Here is a 15,351-nt window from a genome sequence, read left to right as displayed (position 1 = left end):
TCCAGGTAGCCAGAAAAGAAAGGCTGGTTCTTCAAGTCCCCTGAGGTATACAAGGGAGGGCACGATGTCAATGTGGGGGTAGAATTCCTAGGGGGAGCCTTTGGTAACATCCACAGCATGTCTTTGTCAGTATGTGTACTAGCTAAGGTATGTACATTGAGTACATGCAGAATCTGTATTTCTTGATTCAATATGGAATACAGACGTGCCCTCGTCCTCTGATAGATTTTCTCCTGGTAATATTAGTTGGCTCAAAATGAGTCCTGCTCAGCAGACTGAGAGGAACCCCAGGCACTCGCTTCCCATGCTGTGGAAGCATAACGATCACTGTGTCCTCCCAGGATGAGAATCCCCATCGTGGAGGTAGAGAAACAGCATGGTACGCTCTAAGCCAGGCCCAGTGACAGTGGGTAACAGCCCACTGTCCCCTTCTTCCCACAGCACAGTGACTGTCATTGATCTCCCAAAAACATGATCCAGGCAGAGATAGTCCATCTGAAGTCTTGGCCACTGGGGCTCCTCTACTTGGCTGAGAGGAACAATGGAGAAAGCTGGGCAGGAGGTGGCTGCTAAGCCAATGAGAAGCCTGGTTCGTCAGTTACTTTTCTCACTGCTCTGGTCAAATACCTGACAAGAAGTAATTTAAGGAAAGGGAGATTGTTTTGGCTCATGGCTTCACAAGTTACAGTCTGTGGGAGTCCTAGTCTGGACCATGTGAGGTGGGAAGCAGAGTGGACTACAGATCCACCCCTTAGTGATCCACTTCCTCTAGCTAGTTCCTGCCTCCCAAATGTTCCGTCACCTCCAAGTTGTTGTTCAGTGTAGGCTGTTGAGTGACCTGGGGAGAGGAGGAGTCCCAGTGTGATCCAGGGTTTTCAGGTCAGAAATGTGATGCACATTGGTATCTCAGTCACAGGCTGGAAAAGAGAGCATTCTAGGCATAGCTGAAGGGTGTGTAAGTGACCCTTGTGATATTGCCACCTCTCCAGCAGGAAGGAGAGGGATGAATTGGCATTTAAAGGATGTGGTGTGGCCCTAGGTAACATTCTTATCTGAGACATATGGCAGGGACAATGCAAACAGCAAGTTCCTGCCCAGCCAGGACAGAGCTCTACTACCTGGAGGCTTCGGAGTTGGAACAGATCAGAGCCAGAAGTCCTCCTTCACCAACAGGACAGCACCAAGTGGATAGAGGCAGACAAAGGTGGCTTGATGTAATTGTCCCCCAAATGGTCCCAGAACAGTGCTGGGACACATACAGCAGCGCCCACTAGCTGAGGACTAAGAGTCCAAACACATGAGAGAACAGTTGTATTATATTCCAAATTTTGATGGCCCTGGGTGGTCAAGTCCATAGACCAAGCATAAACCCAACTCCAATACTCACATGCTGTATAATGCTGGAAAACTGATGAATTCTCTCCGCCCCTGTTACCTTGCTGTGATTGATGATGGTTGAGACGGTGTATGTGAGTGCTTGATGAGTGCATGATGCTGGGGCTCAATGCTTCTTCCTGTTTCCCCTCAAAGCTGAACTATGCTGGCCACCACCGGAGGCCAGAGAAGGCCTGGAGATGGGGTGGAGTGTTCTTGCCTCCTGAGAAGGAGTGATATTTCACCTTAGCACGGTGGATGTTTTGCTTGCTTCTGCTCTTTGTTCTTACTTGGCTAAAGAGGCATTTTCTCACCAACAGAGGAGCTCAAAGAAAAGCTGACTGAATATGTGGACAAAGTGAACGGGCAGAAACCAGGCTTCATCAAAGTTGTGCGGCACAGCAAGCAGGAAGGCCTCATCCGCTCCAGGGTCAGCGGCTGGAGGGCAGCCACAGCCCCTGTGGTGGCACTGTTCGATGCCCATGTGGAGTTCAATGTGGGCTGGTGAGTGCCTTAGGGATGAGGAGTGGTCCCAGTGTGATCTGGTGTGATCCAGTGTGATCCAGTGGGCTTAACTCAGTGCATTCTGGGAATCTTAGTCATTAGGTGGGGGAAGAGGAGAGAGTCATGAGCACAGCTGAGGTACAGGTATGTGAGTGAACCAAACCTTGCAATAGGATTGGGTCTCAAGTAGGGCAAAGGGTCAGAGGTCAGCACGTGAAGGGTGTGGTACATCAGATCATGAAGACAAGTATACACAAAAGGCAAAGCAAAGAGTTGACTCAGTGGTTAACAACACTGGCTGGTCTTGCAAGGGACCCATGTTCAATTCCCAGCACCCCAAGGTAGTTCCCACCCATCTATAACTCCAGTTCCAGTGGATCCTTTCCCTGCACACATTTTGTGCATATACATACATACAGGTCAAACATTCATAAATAAAATTATTATTATTATTATTATTATTATTATTATTAAGTCAGAGAGGCAGAGAGTTCCTGTCCAGCTGAGCACAGGGATCTGTCATCTGCAGGCAGTAAAATTGCAGTAGATACAAGACAGATACCTCACCTCACCTCACAGTGAGGGCAAGAACAAATGGGCAGTGGTGGGTGTAGGTGGCTTCCATTCTCAACCTCCATTCTGGCAAATTTAAGACAATGAGACTTCCTTTCTCAAGTCAGCTCATTTAGGTGCCAGATGGGGTAAGAGAAGTAACCAGAGGCTTCTGTAGCTGATTCCCAACCCTCAGAGGGCACCGGATGCTGCTGTCCCTGCAGGGCTAGGATGCTGTGGTGGTACTCACTGTGCACGGCTCTGTGACGCGGGAGCACAGATACTCAGGTTAACTGTGAATAGCTGAAATACGTAGTCTTCTTTTGCCCTCTTTCCTGTGTGCTCAGTAGCGTAAGTGTCTCTACTCCCCTTCATACCTCCATGGGGGCAGCCTCCACCTGAGGGGAGCAGGGCAGCAAGGGCATACTGGCAGCAAGGAGTGTCAGAGCCTACAGGCAGTCTGGGTGGGGTGGCAGCATCACAGCCTTGAACTAAGGCTGCGGCACAGTCATTATGTTATCTTTGAAGTCCCTATGTGCTATTTGTGGCCATTTAAAAAGCATTTCCACTGGATTTATGGCCAGCTGAGGAGAGGGACACTTACTATTTCAAGCTGATTTGAATAAACAATTATGAACAGAATATATTATTAATGAGAAACTTATCATTCCTGTTGGCAAACACATTATTCTCCCACTACCCAGAGGGGCCTGCCAGTCCACGGAGAAAGCCTGGATCTCCCACCACTCATGAAACAGTGGAGAATATACCTTTGCCCACACCACCTGCCTCTTCCTTTCTTCTTCTTCTTTTATTTATTTTTTTAATCTTGAGTTTTGTCATGTAGGTAAAGAAAGGGAACTCATAGGGGCTGGGTGAGAACCTCTCAGTTCAGCTCTGGATGTGCTGAAGGGGCTACCGAGCTTTGTGCCAATCTTGAAGTCCTTAGCTTAGGGGATGTCAACTCCTGGGGATGCAGAACACCATTCTCTCCGTCTTTGGGGAGCAGGAAATTCTTCCTCTTGCTGCTGGGAGATGAACACACCCACCTTGGCAGTGGAAATTGATCTTTCTCCTTCCTGCTCAGGGCGGAACCAGTCCTCACCCGAATCAAGGAAAACCGGAAACGGATCATCTCACCATCTTTTGATAACATCAAATATGACAACTTTGAGATAGAAGAATACCCACTGGCTGCCCAAGGCTTCGACTGGGAGCTGTGGTGCCGCTACCTGAACCCACCCAAGGCCTGGTGGAAGCTGGAGAACTCCACAGCCCCAATCAGGTATGGCGCCCTTCGCCTTGGTCTCTCTGCCAAGGCCTTCAAGCAAGGACTTCCCTCCCTGCCTGAGCCCGATGAGGCAGCACAGGGAGGGGGGAGTACACAAGAGTTACAATGTGATCTTTAGACTCTGCTCACAAACTCTCATGGTCTCTTTTCAAAGAACCACGGGAGCAATCAGAACTCCAAAGTCTCAAAGGCACTTATTGTTAAAAACCAGACCCACTTTTTTTTATTTTATTTAGGGTTGTGTGTGCTTGTCTGCATGCATGGGTGTGTGCATGTGTGTGCCATGTGTTTAGGTACCTGAGGAGGTAGGCATCAGGTGCTCTGGGACTAGAGTTATAGGTTGTTCGTTATGAGTCAGCTGACGTGAGTAGTAGGAACTGAACTCAGGTCATTATGAAGAACAGGAAGCACCCTTAACAGCGGGGACATCTATTACCCCACAATTACTTTGTGTCACATGTCCAGCTGCAGGTATAAAGTACTCAGTGGTAGAGATTCAGGGTAAGCAGGATGTGATCTCCAAGCACTTCAAGCCCAGAATGCATCCAGGATGAAGCACAGTATAGGATGAATAATTCCACCGGGAAGGGGAAGCATTTGAGCTTCAGGGGTGAGGAGAAGAAGGCTAGGTTGAGAGTGACATATGTGACAGTTGAGTCGCAGGGAAGGATGAGAGAGATCACATGGAGAGATGTGAGCTGGGCAGCTCTTGCTATGAGACCAAGCCAAACCACAGGACAGATGTACCTGGATGGTGTTTGGGTATTAGCCTATAGAACTCAGGCACAAATGTCCTCCAACTGCATTTTAAAAACACAAAACTCGTTCTGCCTTTGATGCTGTCTTCCTAGATCCCTGAATGACTTCCCTCTGATACCTTAGGACTCCTGTAGTACTCAGCCCTGCCAGCCTTATTTCTGTGTATTGATGACTGGGCAGACATCTAGTTCCCACCATTAAACAGATAAATGGCACCAGAAGGTGACTTAGGGGGCCACCTTGGAATAAGAACCCAGTCTTACTTTGTACTGCAAGAGAGAAAAGATTATGAAAAATTTCATTCAAAGAATCAATATCACGAATGTTATTACTGGAAGAAGAATTTCATGCAGGAAACAGAATGGAAGAAAACCCTCCTGTGGTTTCTTTTGTGACTTTCTCAGTCTGTCTTATGTTGCCATAACAAAATACCAGAGTATGGATAATTTATAAAGAATGATATTTATTTAACTCACTGTATTAGAGGCTGAAGATCTGAGCCTGAATGGCCCCGCCTAGCCAGCCTGTGAAGGTTTTTAGTGTATTCACAAGGTAGATGACATCATATGGCAAGAGCAAAGAGGGAAAAGCCACACATGGACAGCCCACGTATGTAAAATGAGCTCGCTTTCAGGTGTTTCTAACCTGTGACCCTGGGATGTGTGCATCCTAGGACAGGCAGATATAACTGACACCCAATATAGTTGTAGTTGACAGAATCATATCACAATGTGAAAGGATGACATTAAGATCAAGAATTAATTTGATCCCCTCAGAACTACACTTATTCACTGTCATGCATTTCATTTGTTCTTTGAGAAATTTATATATGCATATAATGTCTTTTCATTAGATCCACCCTTCACCCCCAGCTTCCCCCAGACACCACACACAATCTTCCTTCAAGCTTCATGTCTTTATTTTCTTACTCACTGAATCCAATTAGTACTAGCGATGTGTACTTGAGTGTGGGGCTAGCTGCTGAGTAAGGAGAACCCTATTGAGAGCTGCATCCCTTATAAAAACTGACTCTCCCCTGGCCAACACCCACTCCTCATGTGGGCGGGCCTTCGTAAGCCCCTCCTCCATCCATGGTGACTTGATCTTGTGTGCAGGTCTTGTGCAAGCAGCCACAGATGAAGGCTGTACCTTCAGGGATCACTTTCATGGTTCATTACTGCATTACTCCCACATGAGTGTGGCTGCCCTGGGACCCACTCACCTTCAAAGGTTCACCTCTTAGAGACCTCCTACCTCTCAATGCCAAACATCTAGCATAGGAACCTTTAGAGGGGACAAAGACAAAGCATATCCAAACTACTGCAGCTGTCTACATCATTGTGTGTATTAATTTGTTGGGAGTATGCTGTGTGCAGGGCCCAACAAATATACACGGTCTGTCAGGGCCATATTATAACCTGGTGTCGACTCATTGTGAAACACGATGAGACCAAGACTGTGACAGGAGAATGGTCCTACTGAAGGCTGAATCAGTGGAGCCAGGTTCTACTAGGATCATCGGGACTCCAACCCCTTGCTCAGTTACTGTTGAGATGAGTTCACAGTGTGTGGTGCATTCCTGCTTTAGTCTGCCCAATGCCGTCAGAGGGAAATTTATCTCCATGCTGTAGGGGTTCTTACAGATCTTAGCTGTCTCTATTCTGCTCACCCCCAAACATAGCATGCTGGTCTTAATTGGCAGAGCTGTACCCTAGGCCTCTACTAGAGGATACCATACTGACCATTTATTCGCTATCACCCCACAATTAGTATCAGGAACGTAGATTACAGAAATAAGATTCTGGAAGCTTTGGGGGTCATTTCTGTTTTTCTCCCTAGAGAATGACAAGCTTCATAGAGACAGATTTTATACAAATGCACTGTAAGCACCACAGAGCTTCATTCTCTGGAGCTGCTTTACTGATTTGCCCACACATGTTACTATACATAGAGTCTCTGTTGTAGTGTGAAATGCCATTTTTAAGATTTTTGTTCAATGGGTCCCCAAGGTGGCTGACTGACCCACTCAAGAAAATCCACATGAGAAATTTCTCTCAAATCTACTACTAGTCAAAGAAAAAAACCAAGAAATCAATCAGTTCATTTCTCCCTGAGAACTGTGAATTTTGTTTCTAAGAATCTGTATGTTCCCTTTCATTCAGCTCAACAGGAAGCTCAGAGCCAATATCTAGGCTCACTTTAAGAACTGTGATGGAGAGCTAGGGAGATGGCTCAATGATTAGGAGTTCATGCTTTTCTTCTAGAGGACTCACATTTCCTAACATCCATGTCGGAGTCACCTGTAACTTAAGTTCTAGGGGATCTGATGCCCTCTTCTGGTCTCCACAGGCACCTGTACTCGTTTGGCAAATTCTCTCTCTCTCTCTCTCTCTCTCTCTCTCTCTCTCTCTCTCTCTCTCTCTGTCTCTGTCTCTCTCTCTCTCTGTCTCTGTCTCTCTCTGTGTCTCTGTCTCTGTCTCTCTCTTTGTCTCTCTCTCTACACACACACACACACACACACACACACAGAGAGAGAGAGAGAGAGAGAGAGAGAGAGAGAGAGAGAGAGAGAGAGAGAAATCCTTTTAAAGAACTATGAGAGGGCGCCTCAGCCTACACTTGCTTTCTAACTGCCTCCAAACTATTGTAACCTTTAGATCTTTCTAGATGCTATTTATATTTTCAGCAGATTTTAGTTTTTTCATAAGCTGTGTCTAATCCTTTTGGGGATTGAGGGGAGCTGTTTATCCTAATTCTGCCTAATACAGCATCTAGTTATTAAGTCACAGACACCCCGAGGTGTCTGTAATCACTTGAACAACTGCTCTGGATTTTGTGCCCTCCCTAACTGGGTCTGGAAGTGAGAGGAAGGCCCTTTCCCATTTGTCCTATGACTGCAGTTCTGATATCCCCAACACATCCAATATTCAGAAGTTTGGAAGAAAAGGTGAAGACCCAGCCCTGCTTGCCAATGCTTTCAAACTGTCTTTATTTGGAGAGGTGAATCTCTGAGTTCCTTCACTGAGCAAATGATTTTCAAGAGTTGGTCATGTCCAGAGCCTTTGAGCCCTTTACCTCAGTCCACAGGATGTTACCACACAACTAGTGTAGTTATCAATGTTTCTGGGTCAGAGGCCTTGTTGATGGAATGACCAGCACAATTCACTCAGGCATGGTGCGAGGCATGTTGGGGAAAATGATTTCAGAAAACTCCTTTTACTGGGATTGAACCCAGGGCTTTTGGCTGGCTAGTCAAGTACTCTACTGCTTAGCTACATCAACAGACAGTGAAGCTGCCTGCAGAAGGACATGGAATTTTGTGCTGGGAAACAATCCCAGTGACAGATATCTGGGGCCGAGCTCGGTCAGGGTCTCAGATTGGAGCTGTACTGCAGTATTGTAGGTGTGAGCATTAGGGGACATGAGCGGGACTCACTAGTGAAGTGCTTCACAGAGAATTGCTACCATCAGGGGAGTGAGCAGGAACAGTGGGGGCTGCATCTGCAGTGTTTGTCATCTGATAGCCTTCCTTGCTGTCAGGCCAGGCTGGAGGATTTGGTGAAGGAGAGGAAGGGAGAAACCCTTAGGAGTGAGAAAACTATCAATTACATGCAAAGGGACCCATCTAGTTGGAACTAGAAACCTACCCAGGTGCAGAAAGGGCTGTTTTCTTAGGGAATGCTGATGCAGGAGGATGCTCAGGCACACAGGCACCCTGGAGTCACAACACCAGACTGTATTCTAAATGACTTTACTTCCACAGATTGTAGGGGTATGCATATTTGTGTTCTTAGAGCAGACTGACACCCTTCTTTAATGGAGAACACCAAAGACAGACATCGGAGGTGAGCATATAGGAATGACAGTGCTCTGACTGTGTGTCTTGAGAAGTTCCTCAACCTCTCTGAGCCTCTGAACCAGAATCATGGGCACCTGTAACATCCAATCAGCCATGATCTTTGCCCCATTCGTTACATGTCTTTCCATATTCCTCTGTATCCTCACCACCTTTCCTGGAAACGGGTGATGTCTCATGCCCCCACCTCCTCTAATCAGCTACCCTATAGTGTCCCCTCATGTCATCCAGAATGACTTGGAACTCTATGTAGCTAATAATGATTCTGAACTTACTATTCTCCTGCCTCTGAGTGCTGGGATTGCAGGCATATGCTCCCAGGTCTAGCTTATACAACGGTGGGAATAAAACCCAGGGAGGGTCTTATGTATGCTGGACAGCACCCCACTAACTGAACTAGATCCCAGCTTGCCTGAGTATTTCTTATAAAAAAATTCATAACACTGTTCTGCTTGAAATTTGTCACAGACAAGCCTTTACCTATAAATGAAATCTATACATTCTTTTTCTATGCTATTCAAAACTGTCAACAACCTGGCTGTCACTCAACTTTCTAAGTGAATAGAGGTTGACATGTAGAGCCCCCAGTGGAGATAATGGGAAAGCCCAACCTGAAGCAGTCTAACCATGTGACTCAAAGTCCAAAGATGCAATCTACATCAACAGAGTGAATGGTACCACCTCCCCTTACTAATGCACCAGCAAGCATAGTGGGGAGCAATGGCTAGTCCCAGAGCAAGAGCTGTCTTCCCACTGTCTCAACTTGCTTGGGGTGGATAACTGAAAGTGAATCTAGGAGGCTACCCAGAAAACGAGGACCTACTGTGTCTGGCAGCAAAGGTGGGAACCTTGGGATTGCAAATTCTTTCTCCTTGGATGACTCTCAGACCAGCCTCTGCTCACAGCTGGCCATCTCTCCCACTCTGCAGGAGCCCCGCCCTCATTGGCTGTTTCATTGTGGACCGGCAGTACTTCGAGGAGATTGGCCTGTTGGACGAAGGCATGGAGGTCTATGGAGGGGAGAATGTGGAGCTTGGGATCAGGGTGAGTGAGATTTCTCACACAGGGCTGAGCTCAGCTCCTATGAGGGTAAGTGAATCAGTCTAGGGGTGTAGTGTTGACGGGCCCCTAGTTCACAATATGAAGGGGGCTAAGAGTTGAGACTCACGTACTCACTGAACATCTAGTTCCAAGCCCTGGTGCATGCACATAGCTGGAGCCAAGGAGACTCAAAGCATCGCCTCTTGGATTTTCAGAAAATAGAGACCTTCAGAGTTTGCTGGCCTAGAGGATCAGATTCCCAGCTTAGCACTTCTGTTTAGACTGAACAGATTTGTTGGGGTGAGCAACAGAAGACACCAACGGGCAGCTGGACGAGAAAAACCACCAGAGTCACTTCCCCATGGCTATCTACTCTACTGAGGTCCATAGAACATTTCCAAAGATAGTTAAAGAGGTCTAACAAGAAATGAATAAACCCCTGGAGTGTGAATAGCAGAACGCAGCCAAATTCACTTCATATTGCTTCCTGACCCCACCTAGTGCTAGCCAGACCCACAGGCCATCCTGGTCCTGATGCTGAGGGCTCTCTGTAGTTATCAACCAATAGTGCGACTCTGTAAGAAGTGCCATTTTCTTTCTTACTCCCCAAAGAACATTCACTGGGCTTTCTGGCTCTTATTTCTTGGCCTGTGACAGAGAGACTTAGAATGATCAGCCAGGACGGTGCATAGGTGCCCTGGCATTAGGTAGAAGTATGGAGGTGGCTTTAATGAAGGGTTATCTGTGTCCAGGAAGCACCCTGTCAAACCCATGGCGTCAGCCTTGGTGAGTCCCCACAATGGTTCCAACTGTCTCTAATACCCCATCACCCATACCCCACAGATTTGTCAGCTTTTTAGAGGGACCTTGTACCACCTGGTGTCTTATTCTTGACAGATTTTTCTGTCTTACAACCAGTCATTCATACCTTATGCAGACCTCCTCCAAAATCCAGTCCTCCCGACTGCACCTTTGCCATGGTACATGCATCTGGTGTCTCCAGGTCCAGTCCAGGCCTTCAGTTTCCACTCAAGAACCTACCCTCCTCTCATCATTACCCTCCTCTGTTTCCCACTCCACAGAATAAGTAGCTGGCCCTGGGACAACCCTCTCCTTAACTGTGCAAAAGAGATCAGACAGTGAGCATCCCATAACGCCCAAAGAACCTAAGGGCGTTCCAGGGCACAGCTCATCCCCGGTCTTAACAGTAGGCTTTGCGAACTGGCTGAAGGAACAGCCTGTCTGAGGCTGGGTTTGGAAAATACCTCAGACACCTGTATTCACTGGCACTCCAAGCAATCGATTTGGAGGCAGTGGGAATGCACAGGCAGACGGGAAGCTAATGTATTCATAGAGGACAGCGCCTGCATAATCACCCTCATTTCTCCAGCTCTCCCTCCGCTGGTCATTTATTCACCACCCGCCGGCTTCTTCACCATCTCATTTCAGCACTGCTCCTGGATAAATGCTTGCCCCCAAACACAATCTGTTTCACCAGAAGCAGCTGTCAGGAATCGGCCGAGCGGGCAGCACCGCCTCCGGTCACTTGTGTTCTCTGGGTAAAAATGTCCAGAAATGGGGAAAGGAATTAGATTTGTGAACTCTGCTTCCAACATATGTGTGAGTCAATCACACGGTGGTGGTGATGTCTGGCTCTCCTTCCTTAAATTATAAAGCTATTTTGGAGTGTGGGCCGGGGTGAGGCTCTCAGATATGTGTTAAAATATCTTCGGGTAGTTTCGTGTTCAGGGTTTCAAATACAGTATAAAATATTGCCAGACTTTGTTTTCTATCTCTCGCCTCCCACTGGACGGAGATGAAGCATCATTGATGGCAAAGGAAAAGGCGGCTTTTAAAACAGGGCACAGCCTCCATAAGCTTGTGGAACTAAGTACACGGGGAGGGACAGTTCATTTGTGTTCTGGTTCTTCCTTGAGGGGGTGCAGAATCTCTCATCATTTTCCATCTCCCTGTGTGTGGTTATCGCTACCTTTCTTTTGTGTTTTACGAGCTGATATCTCTGTGCCTCAGTTTCCTCCCTGAGAAAATAGTATTTCTTATCACCCCTCAGGATTGTATGTCAAACTAAAAGACATTGCTTATCATAGCTCCCTACTCAGCAGCAACTTGTGCAAAGCCCTTATCTGTTTTGTAACATGCAAATAGAATTTTTGCACATATTGACTACCTGAGGTATATCTGGGATCTTTCTAGTCATTTTTTCATCCATGTTCCCTGCATATATGTGTGTGCAATGTGCATGAGTTTATTTGTGTATGTGTGTCAGTGTGTATACACATCTGGGTTTCTACCTGTGGCAGTCCCCCAAGGTTGATGTCTGGGATCATCCTCCAACTCTCTTCCACTGTATTCAATGAGCAGGGTCTCTCAGTCAAACCCAGCATACACATATGGCTAACCCTGCCAGCCAGCTTGCTCTGGGGATCTAGTCTAAACCTTTTGAGGGTAGCAATATAGGCAGCCTGCCACAGCAGCATTTGCATTGGTCTGGGTGTCTCTGGTCTTCACACTTGCTCAGTAAGTACTTTACCAGATGAGCCCTCTTCCCAACCCCTGGGAATTTTTAAAATGTCATCCAACCACAGAATAGCCTAAAATAGACCTTCTATGGTATTTCCCCTTTATCAGTTGAAGAAACTGAAATTATGAACTTGTATAGGTACCAACAGTGTGCAATTTGTAAAACACAGAGAAAAGACTCAAATCCAGGTCTTTATGGCTCCACAGATACATCACAGTGATCAAGCCCAGGACCTGAGTCCTTCGAGACACCTCCCCCAAGAAATATCACAATGTTTGTGCTTTCTTTCTCCTTTAGACTCAGCCTTGCCTGTTGAATCTCCCTTTAAAGCCTTGATAATCCCATTTTACACTCAATTCTCATAAGCTCCCACCCCTGGCTTCAGAATCTATATGGCAATAAGGAAAAGGTGAGACTTGCTAGGGTAGGAAGTAAGAAATAAGAGCTGACATAATCAGAAGACTGAAAATTTGTATACTTCATGGCTCAGAGAGTTCTAGGACATAAGAATGTATTCCAGAGTTTGAAAGAACATAAAATAAAAAAAAAACAGTTAGAAACTGTTATCAGCTCAATTGAGTCGCTCTTCCCCCCCCCCCCAAAATGTCAAGAAATCCTCATTCTTTCCCTGGAAACGTGAGCTTATGTGGAAATAGTCTTCACGGGTATAAGCGGGGTATAGGAAGCCACACTGGGTCAGGGTGTATACTGATCTAACGTGTCTGCTGTCTTTATAAGAAGAAACTTTGGACAAAAATGAACATGAAAAAAATACAGCTATGTAAAGCTAGAAGCAGAGGTTGGAGTTGTGATGCCACAAGCCAAGGAATACTTAAGGCTTGAAGAGGTAAGAGACCCTTCTCTAGAGGCTCTGAAAGGAAAGCCCTTTGTCACACCTCCACTGGGGCTTCTAGTACCCAGAACTCTGCATTCATTTTTGTCCATTTGGCAATCTCCCATAGTAGTTTGTTAGAAAGCCAAGAAAACTAATAGAGACAAAAACTTCAGATCGGCGCATTATCTGGGAAACCTGGTGACATTTAAACTCCCTTCATCTTGGCCCTGTGCAATGGGCTTGATTTCCCTCCTATGGAACTGGGGTCTCAAAGGGCTGTTTTCTCAATATAAAGCATAACCCACCTCTGGAAAACAAGCCATTTAAATCAGGCTACAAAACTTCACACAGCTAGAGGTCCATGGAACGTGAGGTGACAGATTTTAAAACATCATAGAAATAAGAGAAAATGCATGCATGAAGATGAAATACTGCAAAATCAATAGACAAATTATACCTAAAGAGTCTTCAGAGCAGCGAATCAAATACAGGATGGAAAATATGTTGTACAATGATCTATTTATCCAGTGTGTGTGTGTGTGTGTGTGTGTGTGTGTGTGTGTGTGTGTGTGTGTGTGTGTGTGTGAGAGAGAGAGAGAGAGAGAGAGAGAGAGAGAGAGAGAGAGAAACTGTTCCATATTTAGGTGGTGTGTCTGTACCTGTGCCAGTGCATGGAGGATGTCAGATGTACTTTCTATTGCTCTCTTCATTATTCTCTTGAGATCGAGCACCTCTGTAGCTTGCCTGTTGACCAACAAGTCCCAGTGATCCTCCTGTCTCTGTGCTTCCCACCAACAGATCGGAGGTTACAGATGTATGTGTGGCCAGCCCAGCTTTTTGTGCAGGGGCTGAGATCTGAACTTGGGTCTTCAGGCTTGTGTAGCAACTGCACTGACCCATCCCTCCACCACATAAGAATTCATATTTTAGTCAAAAGATATTAAAATATGAATGAGAAGACTTTGCAAATCATTTGTTCGTTTTTGTCATGGCAACAGAATTTCTGAGAAAAACATGTGAAGGAGGAGAGATTCCATGTTGGCTCATGGTTTCAGAGGTCTCAGTCTAAAGTTGCTTGACTCCATTAATCCTGGTCCTGGGGTGCGGCATAACATCATGCCACTGAATATTTTTGTTGCTGTGACAACAAGCAACATGATGGAGGAAGGATTTATTACAGCAAATAGATGCATGGGATGCATTAAATCATGAGGGAAACGTCATAGCTGCAGGAGCTTGACACACCTGCGCACATTGTGTGCATTGTCTAGAAGCAGAGAGCGATGGCTGTGGTGCTCAGCCTGCTTTCATTTTTGCGCTGTCCAGGACCCCAGTACATGGAGTGATGCTATCTACCTGGAGGGTGTCTTCACCCCTGTTAACCTAATCTAGATAATCCCTCATTGACTTGCCCAGGGTGTTGTCTCTTCGGTGATTCTAGGGTCTGTTAGGTTGAAAATGAATATTAATCATCACAGCTTCTTAACTCTCAGTGTCCAGAAAGTAAAGAAGGGAAGAAAGACCAAGGAGCAGTGGACAAGCCATGCATTCAAAGGCACAGCTTCCATGGCTCACATCGTCCAACAAGTCCCCACCTCCTCCTGGCCCAGTTTAGCTATGAACTCAACCGTGAATTCATCTACTGGTGGTTTAGTGCCCTTATCAGTAGTGGCGCCAATCCATCAATATATGAGCCTTTGGGGACATTTTACATCTAAACTGTAACATTTGGTTTGACTAGGACAAATTTTCAAATGTGAAAAATATAAAATGAAGCTAAGTAGATGGGACAGACAAATATATGAACATTATTAAGATAATAAAACCAACAAACTATATAGTATATATAAAGGAATCATTCAAAATCAACCCAGAAAGAAAAACAAAAGGATATGGGGGGAGATTAGTAGACTAGAGAGACTATACTATCTTACAGTTCCAAGTGGAGATGGCAAAAGGAGAGGATTAGGCAAAAGCAATTATTTTAGCAAATAATGTCTGACTAATATGACAATTCAATTTGTCCAAAATCAGATAAGTATGAAAATATACATTATGTATGTGTGTGTATATATGTGTATGTATGTGTGTATGTATATATGTATGTACATATGTGTGTATATGTATGTGTGTATGTGTGTGTATTATGCATGTACGCCTGTATGTGTGTATGTGTGTATGTGTATGTATGCATGTATTTGTATGTATTTACGTATGTATGTATAGTGAAACTAAATAAGAAGGATAAGAACTTACCCCAGCTAGAGAAAGAGAAACCAATCCTTAAATGATTAGAACAGCCGACTTCTCACTGCAACTGTGAAAGCCAAGAGTCTGTGGGATACTCTTTTCAATATGATGAGTAAATGCTTGTCAGAGTATATGGGTGTACCCAAAATAACCCCACTCAAAAAATAATAGGATACACAACACACACACACACACATGCACACACACACACATACACACACACACACACTAATTTTCTCATGTAAGATCTTTATTAAATAAGTTAAAAATATTTATGCTGGGGGGGAAAAGATCCCCAAAGGAAATGTGAGATTAAAGAATACTTACCTCAATGGTGGTAAATAGGT

General features: G+C 45.5%; 1 protein-coding gene across 1 annotated transcript in view; it reads left to right on the top strand.

Moving 5' to 3' along the window:
• The window catches only part of Galnt18 (polypeptide N-acetylgalactosaminyltransferase 18), a 310,938-nt gene that overhangs the window by 223,288 nt on the left and 72,299 nt on the right, over window positions 1–15,351 (top strand). The window contains 3 exon segments of the mRNA NM_001079884.1: window positions 1,695–1,878; window positions 3,518–3,715; window positions 9,266–9,380. Of these exon segments, the coding sequence (NP_001073353.1) occupies window positions 1,695–1,878; window positions 3,518–3,715; window positions 9,266–9,380 (497 nt within the window).

This window comes from Rattus norvegicus, chromosome 1, assembly GCF_021556685.1.
Source record: "Rattus norvegicus strain SHRSP/BbbUtx chromosome 1, alternate assembly SHRSP_T2T, whole genome shotgun sequence".
NCBI classification, from domain to species: Eukaryota; Metazoa; Chordata; class Mammalia; order Rodentia; family Muridae; genus Rattus; species Rattus norvegicus.
Note: the sequence above shows the minus strand (reverse complement) of the source record. Positions and strands in the feature narration are given on the sequence as shown.